At 43.3% G+C, this 25,538-nt stretch overlaps 1 protein-coding gene across 10 annotated transcripts in view; it reads right to left on the bottom strand.

The window, feature by feature from the left end:
* The window catches only part of macf1a (microtubule actin crosslinking factor 1a), a 230,901-nt gene that overhangs the window by 105,717 nt on the left and 99,646 nt on the right, over nucleotides 1–25,538 (bottom strand). For 5 of the 10 annotated variants that reach the window (XM_082520383.1, XM_082520384.1, XM_082520385.1 and 2 more), the window contains 5 exons: nucleotides 21,862–21,951; nucleotides 18,486–18,563; nucleotides 17,111–17,203; nucleotides 862–1,028; nucleotides 402–514 (listed from right to left, as the gene is read on the bottom strand). In XM_082520383.1, the coding sequence (XP_082376509.1) occupies nucleotides 402–514; nucleotides 862–1,028; nucleotides 17,111–17,203; nucleotides 18,486–18,563; nucleotides 21,862–21,951 (541 nt within the window). Of the gene's footprint in view, nucleotides 1–401; nucleotides 515–861; nucleotides 1,029–8,193; nucleotides 9,723–17,110; nucleotides 17,204–18,485; nucleotides 18,564–21,861; nucleotides 21,952–25,538 lie in introns of those variants that run through there. The other 5 variants (XM_082520377.1, XM_082520382.1, XM_082520379.1 and 2 more) reach the window with 2 other exon arrangements.

Raw genomic sequence — 25,538 nt, 5'->3', positions numbered from 1 at the left:
TTTGTGCCAACAAACACTTCTCTAAGGTCTCTGGAGGTCTTCAGCAGCTTTTCCTGGAATGACTGGTCTATGATGAGTCTTTGAGGCGTTTTTTTCTTCAGGGGAAACAGACCTAAATATATAAAAGGGTTTTCCACACAGAGCCAGGGTCTGGAGCTAGAGCCATTAAAGATACAGTTGTAAATATGAAAGTGTATGCTTGTGGGTCATTACTGGTTGCCTGGGAGGTTGGCAAGCTTTCAAAATAAAAGCTGGAAGACAATAGGACAGCCTAATTTGAATTTCAAGTTTACAACTTTCGTTAAATATAAGAAGCTCAGTTAGTAAAACACTGAAGACCTGTCTGTGCTCGGCCATGAACAAGCTGGCCAGATGACTCAACAGTGGATCAACAGTCTCACCCTCAGCATCCAGCAGTCTGGTCACACCTAACGACTCAGCGATCTCGAAGGCCTGCTCCAGGTTCTCACGGTTACTCTGCCGTGACACCACCTCCATGTCGATCAGGTCGGGCCTGAAAAAGGAGTTGGAACAAAAAAAAGCTTTGTTTTGCTTTTTTCCTGTTTGTTTGTGGTCGTCAGACTCTGTTTATGTTTATCAGATTTTACAGATCATTTCTGCTGCGTCTGCTGTGAAAATATCACCGAACATTAGCATGAGATCATGAATTACTGTCCTTGTCTAATGATTTCAGATCAGATTAAGATCAAACCACTTCAATCACACAACCAGATACATTGTTACAAGTATTTGTTGAAACTATATTAACCATTTTGACATCACCAATTAATATTTTGTGTGTTGAAGTCAGTCTGTGTGTCTCTCAGAAGGACATTTTAATCACGCCCTTCGTCGTCTAACCTGTATCTGTGCAGCAGAGCGTTGAACATGCGTCCGTCGCTCCACGATGAGGTGAAGTTGACGCAGCGGAGGCCGGGGTAGCCTTCTATCGCCTGCTGGCTCCATAACAGCAGCTTCTCTTTGGCTGTGAGGTCAGCTGACTCGCCGCACACGTAGATTTCTGAAATCTGAGGGAGAGAGAGAGAGAGACGGGGTTACGACTGGTATTCGCCACCCCCCCCTCACCTCTGCAGAGCTGTGATCTGAGAGTCAAAATGTTTCGGGCTTCGTTGCCAAATGTACTGAAACACATTAAAACAATATTCAGACTCACAAAAACAAATCTAATCAGGATCCAGCATGTGGGGACTTTTCTCATTATTTTCTGTGCACTGATGCATTCAGCCTCTCTCCATCAGCTTCATTGCAGACACACAGACGCAGCTACAGTGAGTTGGCAGAAACGTTCTCTCTCCCTCTCTGTATGAAACTAACTCACTGCAGAGATTTTATTTCCTTTTATTCAACCCGCTCGCTCTTTTCAGACCATCACTTTCCTGACACTTAATGACTGAGTGCATGTGTGATATCTGGATGTGCTCGTTTCAGAGGCGTTTTTATTAATGTTTATTAATGCCTTCTCCCATTTCCCGTCTGCAGCGTCTACAGTCTATCCTGCTCATTAGCTCACGTACACCCCCTACCCCCCAACCCTGTTCATCTGTCTCATGCCCCCCCCGCCCAACCTCAATCTGTCTCTTCAGTTTTTCATGTCCTTTCATCTGCTCTGCTTCTTATTCTGATCAATCTGCTCTTCCTTCTCATCCTCTTCCTCCTCTACATAAACTCAGAGTCCTCGTATCGTCTCCCCTGCTGTTTGTTTCACGGAGTTCAGAGACGACGTCAAATGCACACGATCTGACGGTTAAATATGTTAAACAAAATGCACTTGGCCACAAATAGGTTTGATTTTTGCATCGTCAGTGGGCCTTTACCAGTAATTGTTTAATTGATTAAGCTCGTTTCTTTTTAAAACATTGGGGATCCTTAAATTGCGCTTGTAGTAACTAACACATTAACACATTAAGAAAAAAATTAATTATTTTTTAATAATTTGGGGGCAAAAAACAACTAAGAAGCCTAAACACTAATAATTTTCACAAACAAAAGAAGACATTTAACAGCCTTTAACCAGCCAGCTCCGGAGCACAAAACCCATAAGAGTTTTCAGTCTCGTGTATTCACAGCGAGCCAGAGGTTGTCGTCCTCCACTAAGGAGCTCCCTGAATTACATTAGCAAGAATTTTCAAATGGGAGAGCACGACTCATGCCAACTACCGTCTGTAATGACAGCTTCAGATAAACTCCTGCCTACAAACTGTATATAAACTATGAACACAGCTTCCAGTTCTGAAAAGTGACACCAGTATAAAAGTGTTTAAAACCACATAAGTACCGTACAGACATTCACAGGTGTCAACTCTCTTTAAACACTGTTCTGATGGGTTCATAATCTCAGTTTCTGGTTTCAAGTCTTACTGAATAGAACAAGAAGTTAATTTTCTACATTACAGTTCAATTTGTTGTCTGAATGGATGATAAAGCAGAGTGAGTGTGCTCTACTGCGTAAAAATGAAAAACCAGCTGTGTGTGAGCATGCATTTTCTACTAACATTTCAGGAGTCTGTGTGTGCAAACGCCTCTAAACACCACAGATGCAGCAGCACACGGCTCCTGAAAGCTCTTCTAACGACGTGCATGCTTATTAGGGGTGGATCTAAAAGAAAGTCTTCCACAAAGACTGACGGCTTCCTAACGCTTGGTTCGGTTCACTTAGCTACACGACCACTCAGCCATTTACCCCCTGCGTTCTTCTTCCTCTCAGTTGGAGCTCTTTGGATCCATCTGCCCAGAGCAACAAAGGCAGAGTGACGTATAGGCGGTTACTGTCAGTGCTAGGCTGCCGCTACTGTCATCTGTATTCTTCTGTCATCTCTCTTTCCCTAACTCAGCTACAGTCCGACACTCCACCCTCTCTCAGTCTTTCAGTTTTTCTCTCACTGCTGCTAATACAGAGCAGTATGAAAGTCCAGCGCGTGCCAGGAGACTGCAGCAACAGCCAAAAAGACGAGGAACGGGAGGGAGAGGAGAGAGAAGGAAACGTGATGAAGATGAGCAAGGTCGGCAACAGCACTGTGCATGTATAGCTTCCAGCTTCTCGTAAAGTAACATCTATTGAGTCCTCATTCACTCAGTGAAAATGACATATGCCAAAGATTCTGCATCACTAAAGGAGCCTCTCGACCACAATGTAAACACAAAACTGAGACGAACAAACGCTTCTGCTACATGACAACTCGTCATTATTCACACCACACATGCCTGCACTAAGACGTGGGGGCTACAGCGAGCAGGTTAGCATTTCTTACAGTTACTCCATGACTACACTGTCACTCAAACAGCAATCAACAAATATGTGTTTCGTGCACATGCAGCCTCCTTTGCAGGGAAATGCAGAGCATCGACTCCTCCATCTTAATATTGACACTGCACTCTGTGTGAGGTCTGCATCTGTGCACAGAGCCTGCACTCCCACTGCTACAGCACTTCATCCTCTTTTCCCCATTGTGCACGTCTGCCGTTCCCTCATGCATCAGGTGAATTAGTAAGTTTCAGAAGCTTTCAAACACAGCTTGTTATTTTGTGAGCTGCAGTACAATTTCTGTCAGGCCATTTGCTGCAGAGATACGGGCGACAGCGCCTGATAAAGCAGGTGAACCTTGAGTTTACGATATGAATGAGGCTGCGTGAAGCATGAACAGCAGAACAAGAGTGTCCTTCAAGTCGGCCCACGCTTCATAAATGCGTTTGCTTTAACCTACGGAGGATCAGAGGTACCAAAAATCACAAAATAATTTTATAAAAATGATTCACTAAATCATTAAATCTCTCTCTTGCTTTTCTGCCCATTTATTTCCCTAACCTCTTACTTCTGCATCTCTTTATGCTCTCCTTCTTTAGTGTGCAGAGGAAAAGGTTGTCATTTAAAGCATGTCATATTGTCAGCTGACTCAAAATGCCAGCTCACAGCAGAAATGGCTGAGACGCCTACAGTAATGCGACTTAAAAAAAAGAGAGACACATTTTATAAAATTAATGCTTATTCTGAAATTTTGATTTTCAAAGTTTTGCTCCTCAATGATCCAAAAAAACAAAAAACAAAAAAAAAACTATAAGTTTATTACTGCTATCTCGCTGTAAACAAGTCTGCTTAGCCCAGTAGTTTATGTCTTTTGCGAACAGTCTCCGCAGTCATTAAACCATGTCGGCTTAACATTTAGCTTTCCTAAATTAGTCTGTTGGGTATTCGGCTAACGAACGAAGACAAAACCGTTCAACTTTACAACTGTTTAATTAACTCGACCGAGTCTCCTGAAGCTCAGAGTCTAAAAATGTCCCCTGTCAACGCAACTTCAATGTAATCATTTAATACAGTTTTCTTCTTTTCCAATCATAAGTAAACAAACTCAAACTAAAAACTCAAACTTTCTGCCTCCATAATAACCGTGAAAACACGAATGACTGCGTGACATGGTGACATCAGCGTGGATCTTAACAGAGATTAAACGAAATAAAGGGATTTGAAACAACAAATTTGAACGTGTGAACAAGATACTCGCTAATTTCTACGCACAGTGAGTAAAGTTAAGATAAAGTACAGGTTAATGTCAGGTCACATGACATGTATGGCTTCTCCAGTTGAGCTAAAGGCCTGATTATATGTTCACTAAACACAGTTTATCTTCACGGTATGTGCAGGTGTGAAGTGCGGGTATGAACTTGTGAAGATGTGACGCTCATGCGTGACCCAGCCGTGTGAACGTTACTCCAGCTAAAGTATAAACAGACGCACACAGACTAGAGATTAGATCAGGTAGCAGCAGTGCTCAGTGCAGCTATGATCCAGTCACAAGCATCCATGATCCACTAGCAGCCCCCTGGGGCTCTGGACCAGCCCTCTTTTAGAAACATGGCCTCTTTGAAGTTTGCAGGGAGAGGAGGGAGGAGAGGGAGGGGTGAGTGCTGGATAGGAAAAATAAAAAAAGAATAAAAGATGGATTAATTGATTTATTTGACTTAAACATGAAGCACCTCTGCAAAATCATGTTTAAAGGCTGAAAAGATGGATGGGTGCATGAAGGCCAGAAAGATAAATGTTGGATGGATAGCTTCAGACACAGCAGGATGGGGGTAAACGGGTAAATTTGGGTGGTGTTTTCAGTGTGCGGTAGGAATCCCCTCTGGGCTCAATGAAGCAGCCGTCTCACTGATGAATGCACATTTCAAATCCCTTTTTTATGCAGACAAGGGCAACACACACCCACACACAAAGGACAGCTGCACTTTAAACTGAACACAGACACATCCTGACACTCACCCACCGTGACATGACGCAGGAGCACGCTCGACACACGAGTATTGATTATCGCTGCCCAGTAAAGCAGCATTTTAAACCGGGGAACTCTGCAGAGCCAGGATCTATAGCAAACGCGTGTTTCTCATGACTCAGCAGCAGCTGTGCACCAAATGAGATCAAGTACAGCCTAACACAACCCGACAGCATCCCCTTACTGTACCGCCTTCAGCATGTGATGGAGAAGTGAACAAACCACAGCAGCCGTGGTAAAAAAGTGCCCATCATCTTTAAGCTGTATTACTGCAGTGGCTGCAGCAGGCTCTCTTATTTTCAAGGTTAAGGAGAGCTGAGCAGCTGTAAGCTAGCAGAGGAAGCCTCCCTCTTTCTGTTTTGGATCCCTCCTGCAAGTGTGTGCTGTAATAAGCCGAGGCCTGAGCAACAACCTGCATGTTTGCTTTTCAACACATTAAGTCGCTATTGCATCATCGACTTTTGGAGACTAATGTTTTATAGATTGATTCTCCTCTAGAAGCTCTTGTTATTTCTCAGTTATATCTGATCACATGTTAATGGGATTGCTGGTCTGCTATCAGAAAACAACACACTTAGCACTCAGATCTCAGCATCTGCACTATGGCTGGATTATGCAAAAGATTTAGAGCAGAACCGGCCCACCGGATGGTTTTGCAAAGTCTAAGAAATTGCAGAGAATTCATTAAAATTTCACATATTTCGATAAAAAGCACGGCTATTCCTGGTGTGGTGACGCAAGCATTTTTACACAGAAGTGGAAAGTTAAAGTAAAATTTAAGTTATTTCTAGATCTTAACTTCAAACTTGTTTGAATCACATTTAATACCATGTTGTTAAATTCCCAAATACTTTATATATTAAAAGTGTCGTACTCTGATCTGTAAATGGAACTGGACATACTATGATTAAATATTATCCAGTAGCTTTACTGGTCCATCACACTTGAGACCAACATGGCCTGTATGCAGTCCATGACCTAAAAAGAGTATGACACTCTGGTTTAGAGGCAGATTTATTTTTGAGATATCATATTGTGGCAGTAAAAGTAAATAACCTTCATGGTTCTGAACTTTTAGGACCTACTATGTGTTTGCAGTAGTAAACAATCCTGGCTCAGAATGGGTTTTTGGGTTGTGGCATTAAGAGTAATCCCTGAGCACAGAAAAGTTTGTCTGTTACTGTATAATAAAGAAATCTGTGCATTTTCCTGTTACTTCTGGCTACTTTATAGCTAATTTAGCAAGATTAAAAGGAATATCAAATTAACAAAACTGGTTAAAAAAATACAATTTATTTCACTGCTTTGGATTTTTCTCTGGCTCTGGTTAAAACTTCTTTAATGAGGTGCCAAAACTTCCTGTAGGCAGGAAAAAGCCTGTCCCCAAAGTCTCTTACCCAGCCAATACTGAGTAAGATGCATATTAGGAACTGACTGAAATTAAAGTTCCAGCCACACATTTTCTACTGCTTATCTGGGTGGAGTCAGCAGACAAAGCAGAGGTGCCCAGACCTTCCTCTCCCCAGCCACCTCCTTCAGCTATTCTGGGGGAACGCCAAGGAGTTCCCAAACCAGCTAAGAGACTTAATCTCATCAGAGTGCCTTGGGTCTACCCTGGAGCTTCCGCTCAGTTGGACAAAATGAAACACCTCCTCTTAGAGACATGATAGTCAGATCTCTGAACCCCTCCAGGGTGATTCACTGGTCCCACTATGGTCCTGCTCTGTGCTCCAGCCACAAGCTGTGGGCAGTAATCAAACAATTGAGGATATGAACGGGCAAAATTTTAGACCAGTGCATTCAAAGTTTAACTGATTGAGGAATACAACTTGCATTTTATTAACCGCTGCATTTAAACCTCATAAACAATAGTTAGACATGCTGGTAGGAAAGAGCGAGTCTAGAAATTACAAAATGATATGATAAAAGCGTGGACATCTAATATTTCACTGAAGCTGAAGTTAACTGATCTCACTTTTCTGATTAACCCTGAATAACCGCTTCCAGCTAAAATCATTGGAGCTAGACCCAAACACAGATGTGCTGTGTGCTATTTAAAATGACAAGTTTCAGTTTACATTAAGAGGAAACCCTGTCATTTGAAGCAATGACCCTCCTTCTCTGTCTCACACACACACACAGCTTGTGCGCCTCTCACACTCTGACAGACGTCAGCAATGAGCGAGTACGTGTGCTGTGAGAAAAATAAGAAAGGGAGGGCGCAGAGACGGATCCTGAGACTGAGGGGCACAGTCTGTGCTGCGCTGATTAGGCTGCAGGAACAAAGGCGGAAAGAACGGAGAGACTTATAGTGCTTTTCTAGAGCCGATAACGGCGCGCACACATAAACCTTCACGGCTGCAAACATGGTGCACACATGACAACAAAAGCACCCTTAAAAAAAAGGAAAGAAAGATATCAAGTGCTGTAAATGGCTCTCTTAGCGCTACAGAACACCAGTTTGAAAAATGCTGTTCAACTCAAAAACACTGCTCAGTCCTGGAAGCAAACATCTGCGGTCAGTGACTAGAGTCCAAAAGTAAAACTATTCCCTTTTCCTTAGGAGCGGTGGGAAGTTCGGACACAGTAGATGTCACAATTAGGGCTAAAACTAACAGTGTTTACATAAATTACTGTTAGTCTGTGAAATATCTGACAAATTCTGATACTTTAAAACCAATATAATAATTATGATCTAATTAGTGAGCATGTTTCCTTAATCTGCTAACTTCTTAATGTAGGGGCTCTGTACTTTTTGCACCTTTGGATCAGTCATCCTGCCTTCCTGAAACCCTGCACTACCAAGGATGGTATTTGCACATGTATGAAACTCTTGTTCACACTAGCTGTCTCGGATCTTTGTTTTTCTTGGCTTGAGGATTTGGATTGTGGTCAGGACACAAACCTGTGGCAGGCATTTCCTAGTTGCCTGATGCTGTAGGGACAGCGGGCTCTCAATCATGGAGTCCAGCCTCTCGGACGAGCTGCTGGTCAGCCCTCCCCAGTCTGTCTGACTGGGAGTGGTGCCCGCTGTTTCCGGAGAGGTCAGCGGCAGGTCGCTGGCATAGCCTGACTCCAAAAGAGACGCCCTCTCTTGTGCCCACGCTGGAGAGTCCAATCGAAATCCTTTGACAGCCGACGTCTCCTGAATCTGCAAGTAGCTTGAGGACGTGGGGAAATCCCCTGCAGATATTTTGGTTCTGCTTTTGTCCTGCTCAGACAGTTGGACTTTGAGAATATTCTCTGTAACTGGAGATGGCGTTGGAGACTCTTTGTGGACCTCCACCTCTCCATCACTTTCACCCCTCCACACTGGAGAGCCATAGTCACTGGGGTACACCGTCCTCACCACACAGAGTTTACCGTCCACCTCCTTGATGTGGACCACACCTTTTCTGTCCCTGTCTGAAGGCGTCTTCACCACCTGTACAGCCCCTTCTCCTCCACCTTTTTCCCCTCCATGCTCCCTTTCATTTTTATCCTCTCTCCTGCCCTTGTCTTTTTTCTCCTTCTTCTGCCGGAGTATCCAAGGCTTCTCCAGGACCCCTTGGACTTTCTCCCTAACACGATAGACCCTCCCTCCGCCCGGAGTGGTGCTCCCCAGAGCTGGGGCTGTGTTGACTGGGGTGGTAGTGGTGGTTTGGCTCGGGATACTGGAGACATCTATGATTGCACTGACGGTGTCTTCCTCCCCTGGAAAGCAGAAGACCCCTTTCCAGGCTGGGCTGGGTTTGGGGGTCCCTTCAAGTAATATGTTGCCCAAAAGCCCCCCAGCGCTGGTGCTCACAGAGCCGGGGGAAAGAGTATTGCTGTGGGGATTCGTTTTGGAATAATGTGTATCAGGCACTGGTATTTGAGTCCTAGCTCTGCTGTTAAAATCTGAACCAAATGTTTCTCTGACAGCAGCTTTTTCCTCCTCGTCTTCCTCCTCCTCCTCCTCTTTTTCATCAGGCTCGAGGCTTCTCTGCCGCTCACTGTCCTCTAGCTCTGCCTCGCCTTTCCTGGTCTTCTTGCCCTTGTGCTTACGTCTGAAACGCAGACGCTTCTTTGGTGAAAGTGGGGGGGCTCCACCAAGCTCTCCCTCCCGAGGAGGCCGAACACAGCCCATGGAGTTCCCCATGACTTCAATGTCGATGAAGAAGAGCGTAGAAAAAAAAAAAGAAAGGCAGTTATTTTATAAGACCTAAAGTGATGCTCATTTAGGTTTATTCCACTTGTTTACAAAAAGAGGAACTGTAAGGCTCACTCGTTAATCTGACCTATGAGGGTAGTTTCAAGTTAAGACGAGGAGGCTTTGCTCCATTTTCTGTGGCACTGTCTTAAATTTAACCCGTTGAAAATAAAGGTGGAAGAAGAGAAAAAGTCAGTCTTTTCCTCAGGCAGTTATTGGTCCAATCACGTGGCAGGCTGTTGTGTCAAAGGACCTCGGCGTCCTTTATCTTTCCTCTGCCTGTCCTGACTCAGACTCGGGTAGTGTAGTCGCCAGACACTCACTCTCTAAGAACACAGGTTTACTCTTCCTGTTTTCTCAATCTGAAAAGACTTGTGGTCGGAGTCAAGGACATGAGGACACAGTTGTGTCAGCAGAGCCACACGAGAGAGGAAAATAAATTCAGTTTGGGTCAGATGTCTGATTTATCACGGGTCCTCTGGCAGGTGAGCTATAACCTGGTGTAAGGGAAGCTGTCAGGCAGGATGATGAGTTGCTGGAGAGAGAAAAATATAGTACAGTCCAGTGCTGCTCAGCCCATTAGTGATAATCCAGAGGTCTCACACACACTGTATGCACCTGCAGGTGACAAGCAAAAGAATGGCAGAATTTCTGGGTCTCATCTCACTTCTCAGTTCAGTGTTGTGATTCGAAATATAAGAGATGATGTGAGGAAAAACACTTTCGTCAGCTTCAGTTTCACCGCGATACTTCCATCATCAACAACCCAAAAACAGATTTAATGTCAGGTACAGGTGCTGGTGTTATCCAGGAGCTCTAGTATCTATCTGAGCTCATGAATTAATGATGCCCTCTCCTTCCCTGGTAATGTTGATACAGTGCAAGATAAGAGAAGTAAGATCAGTGGGAATCCCGTCAATTTGCTCCTAGCGGAAGCAGTATTAATGGTGATACTGTCGATATCCCTCGTAGTAATGGCACGCTCAGAGTCTCATTCTGTCGAGGCAGCGCACTGTCCAGACTGGTTGTGGCGGACAGAGTGTGTAGTCAGCCAATGCCACTGCAGATTGCAGGAAGAATCAGCCAATACACTGACAGCTTCCTAAATACTCAAATCAGAGCATCAGCTTCCGCCTCGATGCTTCTCGTCATCCTCCCACGACTTACGCTGTTCAATGAGCTGGTTTCTCACATGATGTGTCAATCCTTCTGCCATGTGTCTGTTCAACATCCACACCTCGAGCTGCTGCTGTCAATATGTCAGGATTCAAAACTGCTGGCATTAATTTCTCCTACTGACAGGATTGGCAGGAAAGTTGACAGTTTTTCTAGTGATTATCTGGGGTGACCAATGTAAATGCAGCTGTTAGCCTCAGCAGAGCATCTGTCTAAATCTGGAAGCAGACAAATACAGGCAGACTCCACCTTGAGCTCCCCAGACAGCTCAGCATCGTGTCTATCTCTGCTTTGAATACCTGGGCACAGACTGTTCCCAATTGATGCTAGATTCCCCGAGGATCAAAGTTGACTTGTGCTTCAGTACTATCCAATCATGCTGCTGTGTCCTGCTGTCAGTCTGCCAAGCGTCCCCTTCATCAGGTGGTGCAGTGCGACGATGCAACAGCCTGACACCATCCACACTTTGCAGGAGTAATGGTTGGGGGTATTTAGATCAGGTCTTACCCTAAAAAACTAAAAAGCCTCTCACTGTTTCTCCTCTCGGGTGCCTTTTTCTCCTTTTAATAGCTTCTCACATCCACCAGGTCTAATTAGAATTTAGGCATGTGGTGTGGGAAGTGGAGCTTGCACTCTGAGGCTGAAGAAGACGTGGGTCCTCTGTCGGCTTAGGTGAGGTCTTGCAAAGATCAAGATCTAGTAGCGGACCTAGTTCATGTGCAGATGTGTACTGCACCTGGAAGAGAGCCAGAGGGATATAGCATCCAGTAAAGGGCAGTCCCAAACATCACACAGCACAGCGCCAGAGGTTAGGACAAAAGAGTACGCAGCCCATGTCCCCTTAAAAGACCGACAAGAGGGGAGAGGAAAAAAAAGAAACACAGGGCGTCTCCAGTTAAAATGAAACTGTGGCTCCCTCAGACAAGCATGGCTGGACTGATCCGATTGATACCGTGGAGCAACTGTCCAAAAGGGAGTACGAATGTATGTTTAGTGCCCGCCAGGTTGGGCGGTCCCCCCGGTCAGCTGTGTGAGCTCTTTCTGCATACGTGTCCACGAGTGTGTCTTGTCCTGCTGTGTATTTGTGGTCTGAGGCCTGCTGATCAGGGGAAGCCGGGAGCTCCAGTGACAGCAGGCAGCCTGGATCGGTCTCTCCCTCGACTGCCTCTGCTCCTCCGCTTTATCCTTCGCTGGCAGACACCGACAGAGGGAGAGAAAAGCTTTTATCTCCCGGCTGCTGCAGCTTCACACTCTCTTCTGCGCGATCTCTCACTCTCACAGTCCACCCCTCCCTCCTTGGCTCTCCTCCTCCTCCTATCCGCTTCCTCGTTACTCCCGTCACTCTCTCTCTCTCTCTCTCTCTAGCTCTCTCTCTTGGCTGTTAGTGAGCAGCTTTCCATGCTACAAACACACACACACAGACACACACACACACACTTGACCCAAAAGCTTTCCTGAATGACAGGCTGCAACAGGGACAGAGACAAAAAACAGCCATCCAGGCAGACAGGAGAGAAATCAAATCGGAATCAGACCGTCGCATCTGTGATAATAAATGAGGAGCTGGTAAGCATTTCAATTTCTCTCTCTCCATCTATTCCCTTCAATCTCCACCTGCCTGTGAAGCTACAGGTTATGAATGGTGTGGGAAAAATGTCATAGAAGGGGAAGAGGGAAGGAGTGAGGAGAGAAATTTAAAGGAATCAGGGGAGAGCTAAAAAAGAGAGAACGATAAGGATGCAGGGAGGAAGCAAAATCCAAGAGGGGAGTGAAATGGAGGCACAGACTGATAACAGAGATACTTCTGCACAATTCAGACCGAGCAAAGCCTTCAATATCAATAGCTGTATCAGGTCAGTCTGTGCACAATTACAGCCATATGGAAGCTGCAGCATTTTTGCATTAAAGTGATGAAGTACCTGGATTTAAAGGGCAGTTAATCCAGTGGATTTGCTGGAAAATCCTCCTTTTCAATCTGGCTGTTAAAACCCATAAACAGTTAATGCTTTGACACAAATGATTGTTTCAGCAACGAAAAACGTGCACACACAGACTGCAACAGCTTTAATCTCTTTGATTATCAGATGTATTTTTGGAGTTTTGGGAAATTTCGATATGCATCTTATTTTCTAACTGACAGAAAATACTCAGCGTTAGCCCTCAATATAAAATTCCACTGAAATCGGATCCATATTTCCAACCCAAAACAGTCATCAATCGCTCTAATTCAAACGCACACATTTATCCCCCCTCCTCCCCACCTACAGTTTTTAAGCCTCTATAGGCCACTTCCACCCACCATCTCTCCACATAAGTTGAATAAAACCGCTTATGCACGTGATTCTGTACAGTACAGCATGGCAATAACTCTGCAGGAGAAAGATTCATCAGTCACTGGCACCAACACTGCAGACGTCTGAACACACAACATTCGCCTGATCTATGGTGAATGCTTTCACAGAGACACATATGGATGGAGACCTCCAAAAATGCAATACTCCCGAGTGGCGGTGAGGCCAGCGGTAATCCATCTTCACTCATTAACCACAAGCATAAGCGAACACACAAACGCACATGGAAAATTCATGAACCAATAGGAGGAAAGCACTAATCAAGTCCCAGAGGCTTTCATCCCTTCGTGGTGGCGACATGCCATCGTGAGCCCTGGAAATCTCAGGCCGCAAGCGTTGCCTGCTGAACCCAGCTTTACATACAAATCTCAGAAGCTCTAATAATATATTTAGCAGCTCTTTAGACGATGAGGCCCTCTTAAACAGAGATTTGAAGATGTTTTAAGATGTTGACCCTTAATGATAAATGTTTATAAAATACTGGAAGACTCGTGACCAGCTGTTGCCACATTATGCTGCAAAGCACAGCTAAAGAGACAAAGAGATTTTTGTGTTGACGATTTTGCCCAAATCCCTTTCTTTGGTATTCTGAAACTCTAAATGTCAGCTTGTGTATTATTATTATTATGATTGCACAGAACAATCAGAATAATAATCAGAATAATGTAAATAGATGGGTCAAGCCAGGAGCTATGCAAGCCCTTTTAAACCAACAGAAGATCATTTTTTACTTTAGAGAATTAAACTGCAGCTCACACGGCCGTCAGATTTATCCGACACAAATGGTGATCAACCTGTTCAATAAAACCATGACTACCTCTGAGGACACAACAAACTGAGCCCGCTTGCTCACCTGTCTTGTAGCAGGGCAATGAAACTAAAAATTTCTTGAAAATGAACTCACTGGCAGTCACACAAAGCTGCTTTGGCCAATCACAGCCAGACACAGTGCAGCTGGAGGAGGATCCATAACAAACACAACCATCTGCGATACGGAGCTTAACTGTGACATCTAGTGGTCTGGCAGGGTAACTACAACCAAGACTCACTAGTGCAAATCAGAAATTCTAATAATTAGTTTTAGGATCATTTTCTGTTGATAATTGTTTAAGAGGTGTTTTTGGATGTTTCTACAATCCCAGTACAACAGATATGAGAAAACAAGTTAAAAAAAAAACTTTTATCCCCATCTCAGAGAAGAAGGACTAACAAAGTCCTCATCTGGACATTCAAGAGAACAAAAAGGAAGCCACACATTAGCGTATAAACACTGAGAAGATGTGTCTAAAGCTGGACAGTTGAGGTTTTCTGAGATAAAACAGACTGAGGCTCATTTGTATCTTGTATGTGCTAGTAAAGTAACTTAAATTGCTAATTGCTAAAATGATAGCCCGGTGAGAGTTCCTATAATTAGCCGATGTGCTGAGTCACTCATTTGCACACGTCCTGGTCTCAAAGACCTGCAGGGCTTCTTTCCAAAAACGACTTCTTCATCTTCATTATAATCATCATCAGTCCAAAACGACCAGTGGAAATAATGTAAACGTTACACATTTCCCTTCTGTGGACCACACTTCTTTCATTTTCTGTTTTCATGTTGTTATGATGAGTGGCTCATTAAAAAACCATCTCAATCATTGCATGAAGATATTTTTTGTAACTGTTGTACATTATGATCTGATTTCTTGGCTTTAATTGAGCCTAAGGACTGAGCAACATTAGGCTAAACCTCCTACCTACTCTGTCACTGTTTAACAGCTGCCATGATTAACACTCCTCTACAGTAAATGCTGTTTCGTGGGATATGCTCCTGATAGTGCACTCTGGCCACGCAAGAAGCTTCAGGGCAGAGTTGAGCTTATTTTCCCCCCTCCAAAATTCTGATATTCATAAGCAGAATATCAGCTCTTTGTTTTCTGTCTTAAGCTCTATTAAGTTGCTTTGCATGGCTCACAGATTTCATTTCTCATATTGGGTTTTGATGCAAGCACTCAGTTCATCCTGCATCAAGCATTAGCTCCTCCCCCTTTAAGGCTACTTCCAAGCACTCCGTTCATCCTGCATCTGAAACAAAGAGCATTAAGCCCCCCCCCCCCCCCTTTTAAGGCTACTTCTTCCGATTGGCTGCTCCTCACAAACAGAAGGTTTGAGCAGCAAGTGGGTGGGGCTTCTATGCTTACATCTAGAACTGCATGCCTAAAATGACCGTGTTATACCTGCTCTCAGTGACATCACATAGAGCCAACAGTAGGAAAAGAAACTGTCTAAAATCTAAAAAAAAAAAAAAAATCCCCCCAAAACAGCTCTATGAAGACAAAAAATTACGCAAAGCAAAACATTTTAATGTGCATCCATTTCGTCCCATGTCTCCTTTTGTTAGGATAGTTTTTATAATATTGGTAACCTTGAAATTTCTAGGGCCTTGTGGTAACACTTTCTGTTTATTTGACAAGCACTAAATCAAGTCCAGCTAGTCCGAGTCCAGCAGCAGAGCCATGTGACTGGAGTTTCCCACACCAGCTCTAAAAACTGTCCTCATCTAGTGAACTCGCTGAACTCCTGAAACTCAAACTATCTGCTGCTGTGAGCCAATTCCCTCCTTCCCACTGATTCATTTTTAGCACTCGTTCATTTCTTCCGTCCGGAGCTCCTGCAGTCCGCTTCACATCCCCGTCCTGTCCTCCAGCACTCTTTCACCCTTCATCTCTTTACCAAACTCATTGATGTCTTGCTGAGTCATGCAGGGGTGTCGTGCATTGCTGTTTCTATGGCAACCAGCTGGCAATGTCACCCTGCTGAGGGTCATATTACAGCACAACCTAGTGGCCGACTGAGACAACTGCAGCTTCTCCTTTCTGTCCAGTACTGAATATGACAAAAGCAAAGAGTTGAGTCCACGCCATGAAAATAAGAAACAGGGACACGGAAAAAGTTTTGATCGATTTCAAAAGTCTTGCTTTGGTTTCTAGCTTTGTTGTCACGCATGACTCGGGCCCAGCGGTACAAGGCAACCCACAGTAATGATTTAATAGAGAACAACGCTGTCTGCAGGCAAAACTGGTGCAGAAACATTTGGTGGACATGATTCTACGTCAGGATCCCAAGAGCCGGCTGTCTAGACTAAACAAGCTGTCCTTGAGACAACATTCAGTCACGAGTTGCACACTGTTGAGCTCTGCGGTCCAAACTTTAGACATTTATATTCACTTTGAATGTTTTTGATAGCAATGCAAAGAATGTCTAGCAATCTTAGCCAAAACTGCTTCAGTGTAAAACATCTGTGATTTGAACTAACCCCTAAAACTAAATATATCATTAGCTAATAACATCAACTCCTGATCCAACACCAGAGAAAAGGGCACACACTGCAATTTATTTATTGCTTCTTCTCACACAGTGACTCGTGGTCTAACTTTGAAGCTACCTTTGACATAATATTACAGATAGCAAAGGATAAGGGCCCTGATGGAACCTTAACATGTTGCTTTGTGTGCTCCAAAGTAAATCCTTATGTTGGGTTTAAGATGAAGCACTCGGGCAAGGCCCGGCTCAGAGCTTACATATACTTAGGGCAATAACATCAGTTATACATAAGTCACACATAAGCCTTAGTGCACCTGGCCTTGTTCAGATTGGGGCAAAACAATATAATGTATATGAATCTGCTCGATGATTACTGAGGCACTAAAGAAAACTAGAATGCAGTTAATACCCAGAATGCATCTTGATCAGATTCCACAGCAGACCATGAATACACACACAAACACACTTTGTTTTAACCACTCAAACAATTCTTCAGTTTCATAACTACAAACCAGTTTGCCAGGATGCAAATGTCCAGCCAAGCTCAACATGGCAGCAATAAAACTCTAATCCTGACTCAGAGTAATGCCGATATTTGGACCAATCCATTTAAACCCCAGTTAGCAGTAATGATGCAAACCATAACTTGGTTATTATGTAATTAATTAGTGGTATTACATCATTCTAAAGCCTTCCTGCCCATTACGTCCCTCTAATGCTGACTTTAAGGACTTTGCAGATGCTGGTTTGACCACATCGGCTACAAATCAGAGGAGAACACAGAGCGCCAGAAACAAAGATGCCAAGTGAAGGACACAGACCTGGAAGTGAAGGATGATGGTCCAGATGAGTCCTAATGTCAGTTTGGGGTTCCCATCAGTGATGTCATCGTTCCTGATATTCACAAGTTTGACCTAGAAAACAGACCAGAGTATTTGTTTCTGACACAAAGGCACCTGACTGGATTCAAGACAAGAGAAAACATAACTTATTCTTTTTTCCTTGCAAGTATTAAGAACAGTCTCCCCTTCACCTATCATGCTCATTAATTGTACAAAGCTCTCTGAGATCTTATTAAATCATGTAGCTCCGCCTAAGCTCAGCTATCCGGTCTGCATAATTAGACCTGCGATGAAACTAAGAAGAAAAGGTCAGTCCTCCTCTCTCTGGGGAATGAGATGGAGACAAGGGAGGCGGTTTAAGAAAGATGGGGACTGTTCAGATAAGGAGGAGGAAGAGCTGCAGTTTGGCAGCAAAACAGTGAGAGATTAATTTGAGGCAGCAAGAGAGGGAGGAAGGAAACAATGGAAAAGATGAAAGCAGAGAGGAGCAGATAAAAAAAGATGATGCTGTGTGATAAGACAGCACGAGGAGGAGATATGGCACTGCAGGTTAACCATTTTTACTTCAAGCCTGCGCTGCCACATACATTAAAACACCTTTGAACTTCACTGTTCAAAGGTGAAGTTTTACCTTGGTATACATTATTATTGAAATATATGGCATTAAAAGGGACATTAAAACCAGCAGCTATCCCACTTGTGTCCCCTGAGAGCTTAATGTGTAACACATTAGCTAACCATGTTACTACGTAGACACATGAGCACAGTGGAGATTCATGATCGTGTCAGCTGTGGGGTGGGGAAATGATCTTTTGAATCATTATCTCAGTGAAAGCAAAGATAATTGCATGTTTTTCATGTACTGAGAGTTAGCATGGACATTTGTTCAGTACTCTCGTGGGATGAGTCTGTCACTGTGCCGTTTCTCTGAGCTGCTAATGAAGATGCAACGTGACGAAATTTGTGCATAAATAGCGGAAGAAAAACTTGTGAGGGAAAAACAATTATTCAAAATTCAAAATAACCTTCCAGTGGTTTAAGATAGCTGTCGTGCTGCGAGAATATACTAGTATGTAGAATGTACTGATGTTAAGTTTTGCAAAAAAAGAGACAATTTGAAGCATATCTGAAGCTACTTTCAGCCGCTAACCCTAAAAGAAGACTTGTGTCTCTTCCTGGAATCGAACACTACTTTTTTCCCCTGATCAGCTGTTATATAGAAATGAATTAACTCATGTGCTCAAATTAAGGACAGTACTGTTTTATAAAAGGGTTATCAAGCCAATAATAAAAATATTTATCATTCAGAAGGGTGATGAAGACAAATACTGTGTGTGTCCACATGTGAGCTTACCTGTCTCTGTTTGAGGAAGTCCAGCGCTATTTGGACATTCTGTAGTCGATGAAATCTCATTCGGCCCTTTTCTCTGGGCTGCAACAAGAGAGCAGAGATAAGAATCGTAAAGATGGTGAAACAGGAAATTAAATTCAGTGTTTTTCAAGACAGAGAAAACACAAAGGAGGCAGCAGTGAGTGCAAATAAAGCCGATCTCAATCAACAGTGCAGTGAGGTCAAAACACAGAGCAGTTTTATTGACGTGAAATGATCCTCTGGAGGGCGCTGTCTTCAACAGGAGCCGTTAAAGACATGCCAACATTGTGGAGGCTCAAACCATGCTGGTTTAGCATGAAAAATGCAGACTTCACATCAGACCGTCTTTTCTTTAATCGTAAACAGATTTTCACAAACAAACATCCAAGTTGAAGTTCAGATGGAGAAAAGACTGAGTTTAAGAGAAAGAAAGACAGAAAATCACACACACAATCACACACACACTTTGGCTGTAAGGAGTAGACGAGTAAAGTGCGGGATGCAGATATGGTTCACACCGTGCTGGTAAAGAGAAGGTTCACTCAGGATTAATCATTACAGACTGAAAGGAGAGGAGAGTTTTTTCCACTTTATTCATTACTGTGTTTGTATTATTTAACTGACATATAATAAATCTTACATTTTACCTTTTTTCCACCTGTACAAAGCTACATTTCTAATGTATGTAAAATTCAATCAGGATTAAACAGGGATGCGCTTATTTACTGGCCAGTACAAAGACATCACGAGGAAAACTGGAATTAAAATAAATCAACTGCTAATGGAAAATTTATAATGCGCCCAGAATTTAACACCATTTGCCCAATGAGAAAGAAATACTTTTAATTCGTTTTATAATTATTCACAATTTGTGTAACATTTGAGTTCCTGGACTCAGTTTTGATCATTTTCATCTTTACTCTTCAAAGGAAACAGATTTGCTTTATAAATTAAATAGAAGTAAGAAATATTTGTGTCATATCACAGGCTATACATAAAAGATGGATGCAGTTTTTTTTAAAAACTAGGTATCATATGCAGTGTGGATCTCACAGAGAAACTTCTTACAAAAATGAGTTCTTAACCATGAGGCAACCACGCGCTGCACCATACTCCTTTTTATCTTCTATTTTACTCTCAGTCGGACCATAATTTAGAAAATGATCATCATCTTGTCTTCCCTAAGATTTAAAACAATCGACTGACATCATAAACTAACCAGGAAATTGTTTACAGTGCCCATAAATCCAATGAGAAGTAGGCTAACCTTCCCATAGACTTCAACACAATCTGACTTCTTTTTGCTATCACAGTCGCCGCCACCTGCTGGCCATTAGAAACAATGCAGGTACAGGCACTTCCGCATACGCTACATTTTGCTGTGACATGCAAAATAGCAGCTATCTGTTGAGTGAAAACACACTTTAATAACGCTGTTTTTGAAAGTTTATGATATTTCGTTTTATATTTATTTATATATTTATCAATCTAACAGTCAAAGAGAAGAAAGTAGAAAATTTAACTAGGAGTATCGATGCTATCACCCAACAGAAACGGCGACGCCCTGTAGTGACACAGTAATGCAGCACTGACTCGTGCCATGTACAGTTTTGTAGGTCAAAAGTCAGTGGCACAGCACTCTCATGCGGCCTCGCAGCTCCGCCTATGGGAGCAGAGGGTGAAGCTGAAGGGGTCAAAGGTCAGGAGTGAGAGTGTGAGCGGTGGCGGGTGGAGGTGCAGAGGGCTTCGAGTTCGAACATACTCCCTGAGCTCCTTCCTCCTCCTCATCCTCCCCTCCGAGCGAGATGAGAGGGGGGGCCCGCGAGGCGTATGCCCTTTTCAATGGAGGGCCGCTCTTCTGTTGCTATGGTAACAGAAGGGTGGAAATGCACAAGAAGAGGAAAGGGGAAAAAAAAAAAAACAGAGGAAGAAGAGATGCAGGATGAGAACGGCTGAATAACAGAACAGAATGAGGATGAAACATAAAAGCTCAGTAGCTGTAAATTAAGGAAAGAATATAAATGGCTCAAAAGGATCACTCAGCATAAACAGACAATTCAAATCAGCTGGGCACATCCGTCTGCTGACAGGCCCACGTCCATCTACTGAAGCCTACAAAACAAACTCTGTGGTAGGACTGTTTAGTCAATGACTCTTTACACATTCATGCATGAACCTCAAATAGTTGCAGCACACCACGTGAAACCGTCGTGTTAACCTCTGGTGGTTTGACACGGACGCCAGGACACAGTGACAGCTGTGGTTTGGTGTGATGCAACAACTAAGCTCTCTCTACACCAAAGGTTAAGAGATGAAACAAGCAAAAAAGCAGTGCACTTCATCCTGGAAAGTTCACCTGTAAATGCACACGGGCAGAAATGTCTGGATATGGAAAAACAGGAATTTTAATATCTAATTCCATCACAGCTAAGCCTGCATACAAATAGTCTAGTATTGAATATTTGTTTCATATGTAGTTGATTTGGATAGCCTACTTGTTGAACATCCCTCTCTATCACAGAAGTGATTATTATGCTTCAGTTCACCTCATCGCTGCTAACTTTAGCCTCTTTTTACACCTCTAACAGATTTTTATTATTAAATTAGGGCTAGCAAAGAAGCTATGGACAGTATCCTCCTTCTGTGTTACATCTTGCTCTACAGGTACAGGAACAGCTCTCTCTTGCTGTTGTGTTTATTGGGCGAGGCCTTGGAAAGTGTGAGGGGGGAAAAGTAAGACCTGCGTCTGCTTCCAATTTTCTCTATAAGAAATAATTTTACAGGTAAATGCCAAAGTTATGCTGAAGCTAATTTTGTTGCAGTTAGGAAATTATACAACTTAATGCCCCCACAGCAGCTCTGAGGCTCAAAAAAAGGGCAGTGGGTAAAGCCCTAATCAGTGAGACTCTACAACAGTGAGGAAATGGTGATGGCCTCATCACAGTTTGTCCTCTTCTCTATGAAACACTTATTATGTCTGACTGTTGCGCTGTCAGTCTCCCTCAATCCGATCTGATGTCCTGAAGGTGACGTCGTCAGGTGACACTGTCCCCTGTGTGCGTGTGCTCCTGCAGACCTGAGTCAGCAGTCCCTTTACATTAATCTACCTGTCTGCAACTAGACCATTCCAGAGACTGACTCGTAGATTCTTACATCATCATCAAAAACAGGAGGGAAACTGAGGACGATGTCCCGACATCATTGTCCCAAAATTGCCCAAGAAGTCATGTGTGAAACCGGCTTACATAACAGTCACTGGATTTGTATGCTTGGAATTGGAACAACAGCGTGTGCGTGATGGAAAATATCGCAGTGAGATACGAGATGAATGTGTGTGTCAGAGATAAAAATCCCTTACCAGGGTGACTCCAGAGAGGACTTCCAGCAAGGAAATCAGGTTGTGTCCATCTCTCAGGTCCTCATACAGGTCTGTGATGTGCTTCCTCACCTAAGAGAGAGGCAGGGATGTAAAGGAAGGAGAGAGGGAGCAGGGACAGACAGGAAATGAACAGGGAGGAGGAAGAAAAGGGAGAAAGAAAAAAAAAAAGTTAATTTTACACTGCAGTCATCCCTCTGTTGACATCTGTCAGGCCGATTGCCCCACAGCTGACAGGCCTGGTGACAGCGGTTGCCTGGCCAACAGAGATGAAGCACCAGCTGTGCCCTCTTGTCTCCGTTGCCATGATGTTGCCTTGAAATAAACCAGGGTGGCAGCGGGTCGTCACTGCTGGCGGTCACTGACACAGTGACTCAGCGAGCGGGCCGAGCAGAGCGATCAGCATCAGTGGCGGTTTTGTGTGAAAGTGGGACACTCAGTGGGACGGATGGACGGACAGACAAACGGAGACTGTTTGAGGCTCAGCAGAGAGGGAAAACTGGATCAAGCAGCGAAGAGTGAGCAAAGCTTTACGGGAAAGAGGAAAAAAGAGACTAATACGACAGCTGCACCATGCTGAAACCTCCGAGGCAGAAAAAAAATTCAGTGCAGGAAACAAAAACAGGTGTCCAGTTCCTCTAGAGCCTCAAATCCCCACAGATACCCACGTTAAAGTGCCCAGCTGAACGGCATTAAAAAGCAGCATTAAAAAACATTGTGATTGCTAATATGCTAATGCTGAAGCTTTAAATGCGGATCCCATCAACTAACAGGTGATGTCATGAGGCATCCATCTTTCATATACAGTTTATTAGCTCTTAAATTGGTTAAAAGTGTTTTACTTACAGTCCCATCTGCCACTGATAAACTTTGTAATGATGTAACAATTTACAGTGTAATTACTGTCAACATGCAATGAAATCTACATATTTTTGCTTTGATGCTTCTGTTTCTAAAAGACAGACAAGTGGCAACTTTGTCTCTCACCTGTGAAATATTAATTACGGCATCCTGCCCTGCACATTAGAATTTAGCGAGCAGACGTGAACCTGACATGAACTAACCATGTCTAAAACTAGGTTGTTTCCCCAGCATAGACCTCCTTTCTAAATCTCCAGTTTGAAATACAGGCACTAGACAGACTCTTAAAAGGCACAGCCAAACAAGAACAAAAGCTTTTCTTTTGTAAATAAAACATTTCAGTGCGAGCGTTCTTCATCAGAAAGAGCGAGGAAAGTGAGAAAAACTGGCAGGCGGCAAAGGTCGACCGAAGTGCTTCAAAAATGCAGACCCACTTATGTAAGCAAGGACAAACGTCCACCTGCATTAGAGGGATTTTTACTGCTTCGCGCAGCACCAGCAGGAACTCGGGTTTGCTGCATTCCTGGAAAATGCACTGCCATGTGTTTCCAGAAGAGGGCAAGACAGGCACAAGAGTAGGCTGCCGGAACATGACTGCAGACTCACCGAATCAGGTACAAATGATAAAGATATAATCTAAAATAAATAACATCACCTTTAAGTTAATGCAGAGTATCATTACATAACTTATCACCCATTCTTGTTAAAGATAAGATACCCCGAGGGCTTCAGTTTTAATCAGCAGTCACAGAAGTAGCAGCACTCCACCCTTTGTCCTCAATAACCTCTTCTCCTAAACCTCATTTCACTGTCTATTTTTCTCTCCCTCGCTCATCTGTGTCACTTCCTCACCCTCCTCTCGCTGCCTCCGCGTCTCTGTGGAAGGGTGACACGAGCTGCTTCGGAGGCACGCTGATGTAACGAGTGTTAATTAGATGACAGGAAGACATGGTGTATCCACCAGTGCCTGGAAATGAGGTGCAGTTTATTGTCTAATAGTGCCCGAGTGTGTCACAGGCTCAACATGGCACACAGTTCATAGCCCTCATCCTCAGTTTACTGTAAGCTCTGCATGTCACTGCCAATAAACCATCATCCTAATACCTTCAGTCACTTTCAGTAATTCAGATGGACATGCTAGCTGCTGCAGCAACACTGCAACAACTTCACCTTCTTCAGCAGCTTTTTAGACCATAAATAACTACAACAAATCTGTATCTGAAATTGACTTCTGCTCAGAAAGGACTGTTATTTTGAGCTTAACACTGAGTTTAACCGCCTTTTGTATATTATAATACAGCAGTGCATGAACCAAATCTTGGCTAACAAAGTTTAAATTCGGTTCCTCGTTCTTCTGTTTGTCAGGGGAAACAAAGACATTATTTGAGTTCAGCTCCACAGAGTCATTGAAGGTGCTGTTGACCGTATGAGCTCAGAAAATATTTTAAAACAAAGTCTCAGCAATTAGTGGATAAAAAAATGAACATTCAGCCTGACTTTTTGGGCTAAAATGTAAAACTATTCACATTGTTGGAATTACTTCTCATTGAAAATGAAATTAGCTGCTATAAGATGCAACAGAGCTCAGCGCTGTGCCACTGTCACTGAATTTAAAACTGCAATTTAAACCCAAATTGATCTTTTGATCAGCTGTTTTAAGGGACGCCGCTCCCTAAGCCAGCTGTGCCTGATGTGCAGTGACAGCAGATGCTTCTGGCACTAAAGCATACTGTCATACAGAGCCAATGTTAAAATACCCCAGGCTGCCTGACAGCACCTGGAGCTTCCGGCACAGTGAACACAAATGTAGGTCACGCTGATTTTGGATCAGTTCAAACAGCATTTTGTCACATTTGGATACATTTGGATTGAAAGCTATAGTAAGACAACAGAATAGATGATGGAAATTATTTGATGCCAGTTATAAACGTGTTTCGTGGACTGACATGCCGTTTAATGTGATAGGACTTGCATGATCAGCCAAAACAAACAAAATCCGTGTGTTGCCACACAAGGGTCACAGAAATGGATAACCTGTGCTATAAGGTGGCAGTTCAGTCTTTGCCTTGGGCGCAGTCCGTGATCATTTCAGTGTTTTCTTCAAGCTCAGACAGAGATTTGAGTGGGTGACGACACACTGCACTAATCGATGAGTGATGAGCCCAAAGTTTTTTTGAGAGAAGCATAAACAAGCTTGCTGCTATGTTTGAGTCCATGAAACACAACATCTGTCGCCTCAGGACCTCATATTTTACGTTTTAAGTAAACTACACAAGTCCTCTTCTCAACCTTTCAACCCTAGTAACAGATAAACAGTTTTTTTAATCCATTCTTCTAAAACATGTGTCTAGAATTTGTACTCTAGTTCAGGAGTTAGAGGGTTGGTAGTTTGACCCCTGCTCCTCCAATCAGCATGCTTAAGTGTTTTTTCTGCAAGAAACTAAACACACGTGTACGATTGGTAAATTAAAAGTTGTAAAATAAAGCTCTTTTTTTCCACTCTGAGTGCACATTAAGAATAGAAAAGCACCAAGTGCCAGTCAATTACCAGTTTCAGCCAACCTCTTTATATATTTGGAAGTATGAAATGAGACTTCCTCCGACAGCAGCTTCTTGGGTAGTTTTTTCTGATGTTAAAACTTAAGTTTCCCTTAACATGGACAGGAGACAGACTGCATGACTTCTTAATCCATAGCTGCCGTATTTGTCTTCACTGTGTCAACAAACTGCTGGGTCAAAGTGTGTCACTGCATGCCAGCAGGTAGCCTGGAGGACAGTGTTTACATTGGCCCCTGTGT

This window comes from Aulonocara stuartgranti, assembly GCF_965226115.1.
Source record: "Aulonocara stuartgranti genome assembly, chromosome: 22".
NCBI lineage: Eukaryota > Metazoa > Chordata > Actinopteri > Cichliformes > Cichlidae > Aulonocara > Aulonocara stuartgranti.
This window is presented reverse-complemented; position numbering and strand designations above follow the sequence as displayed.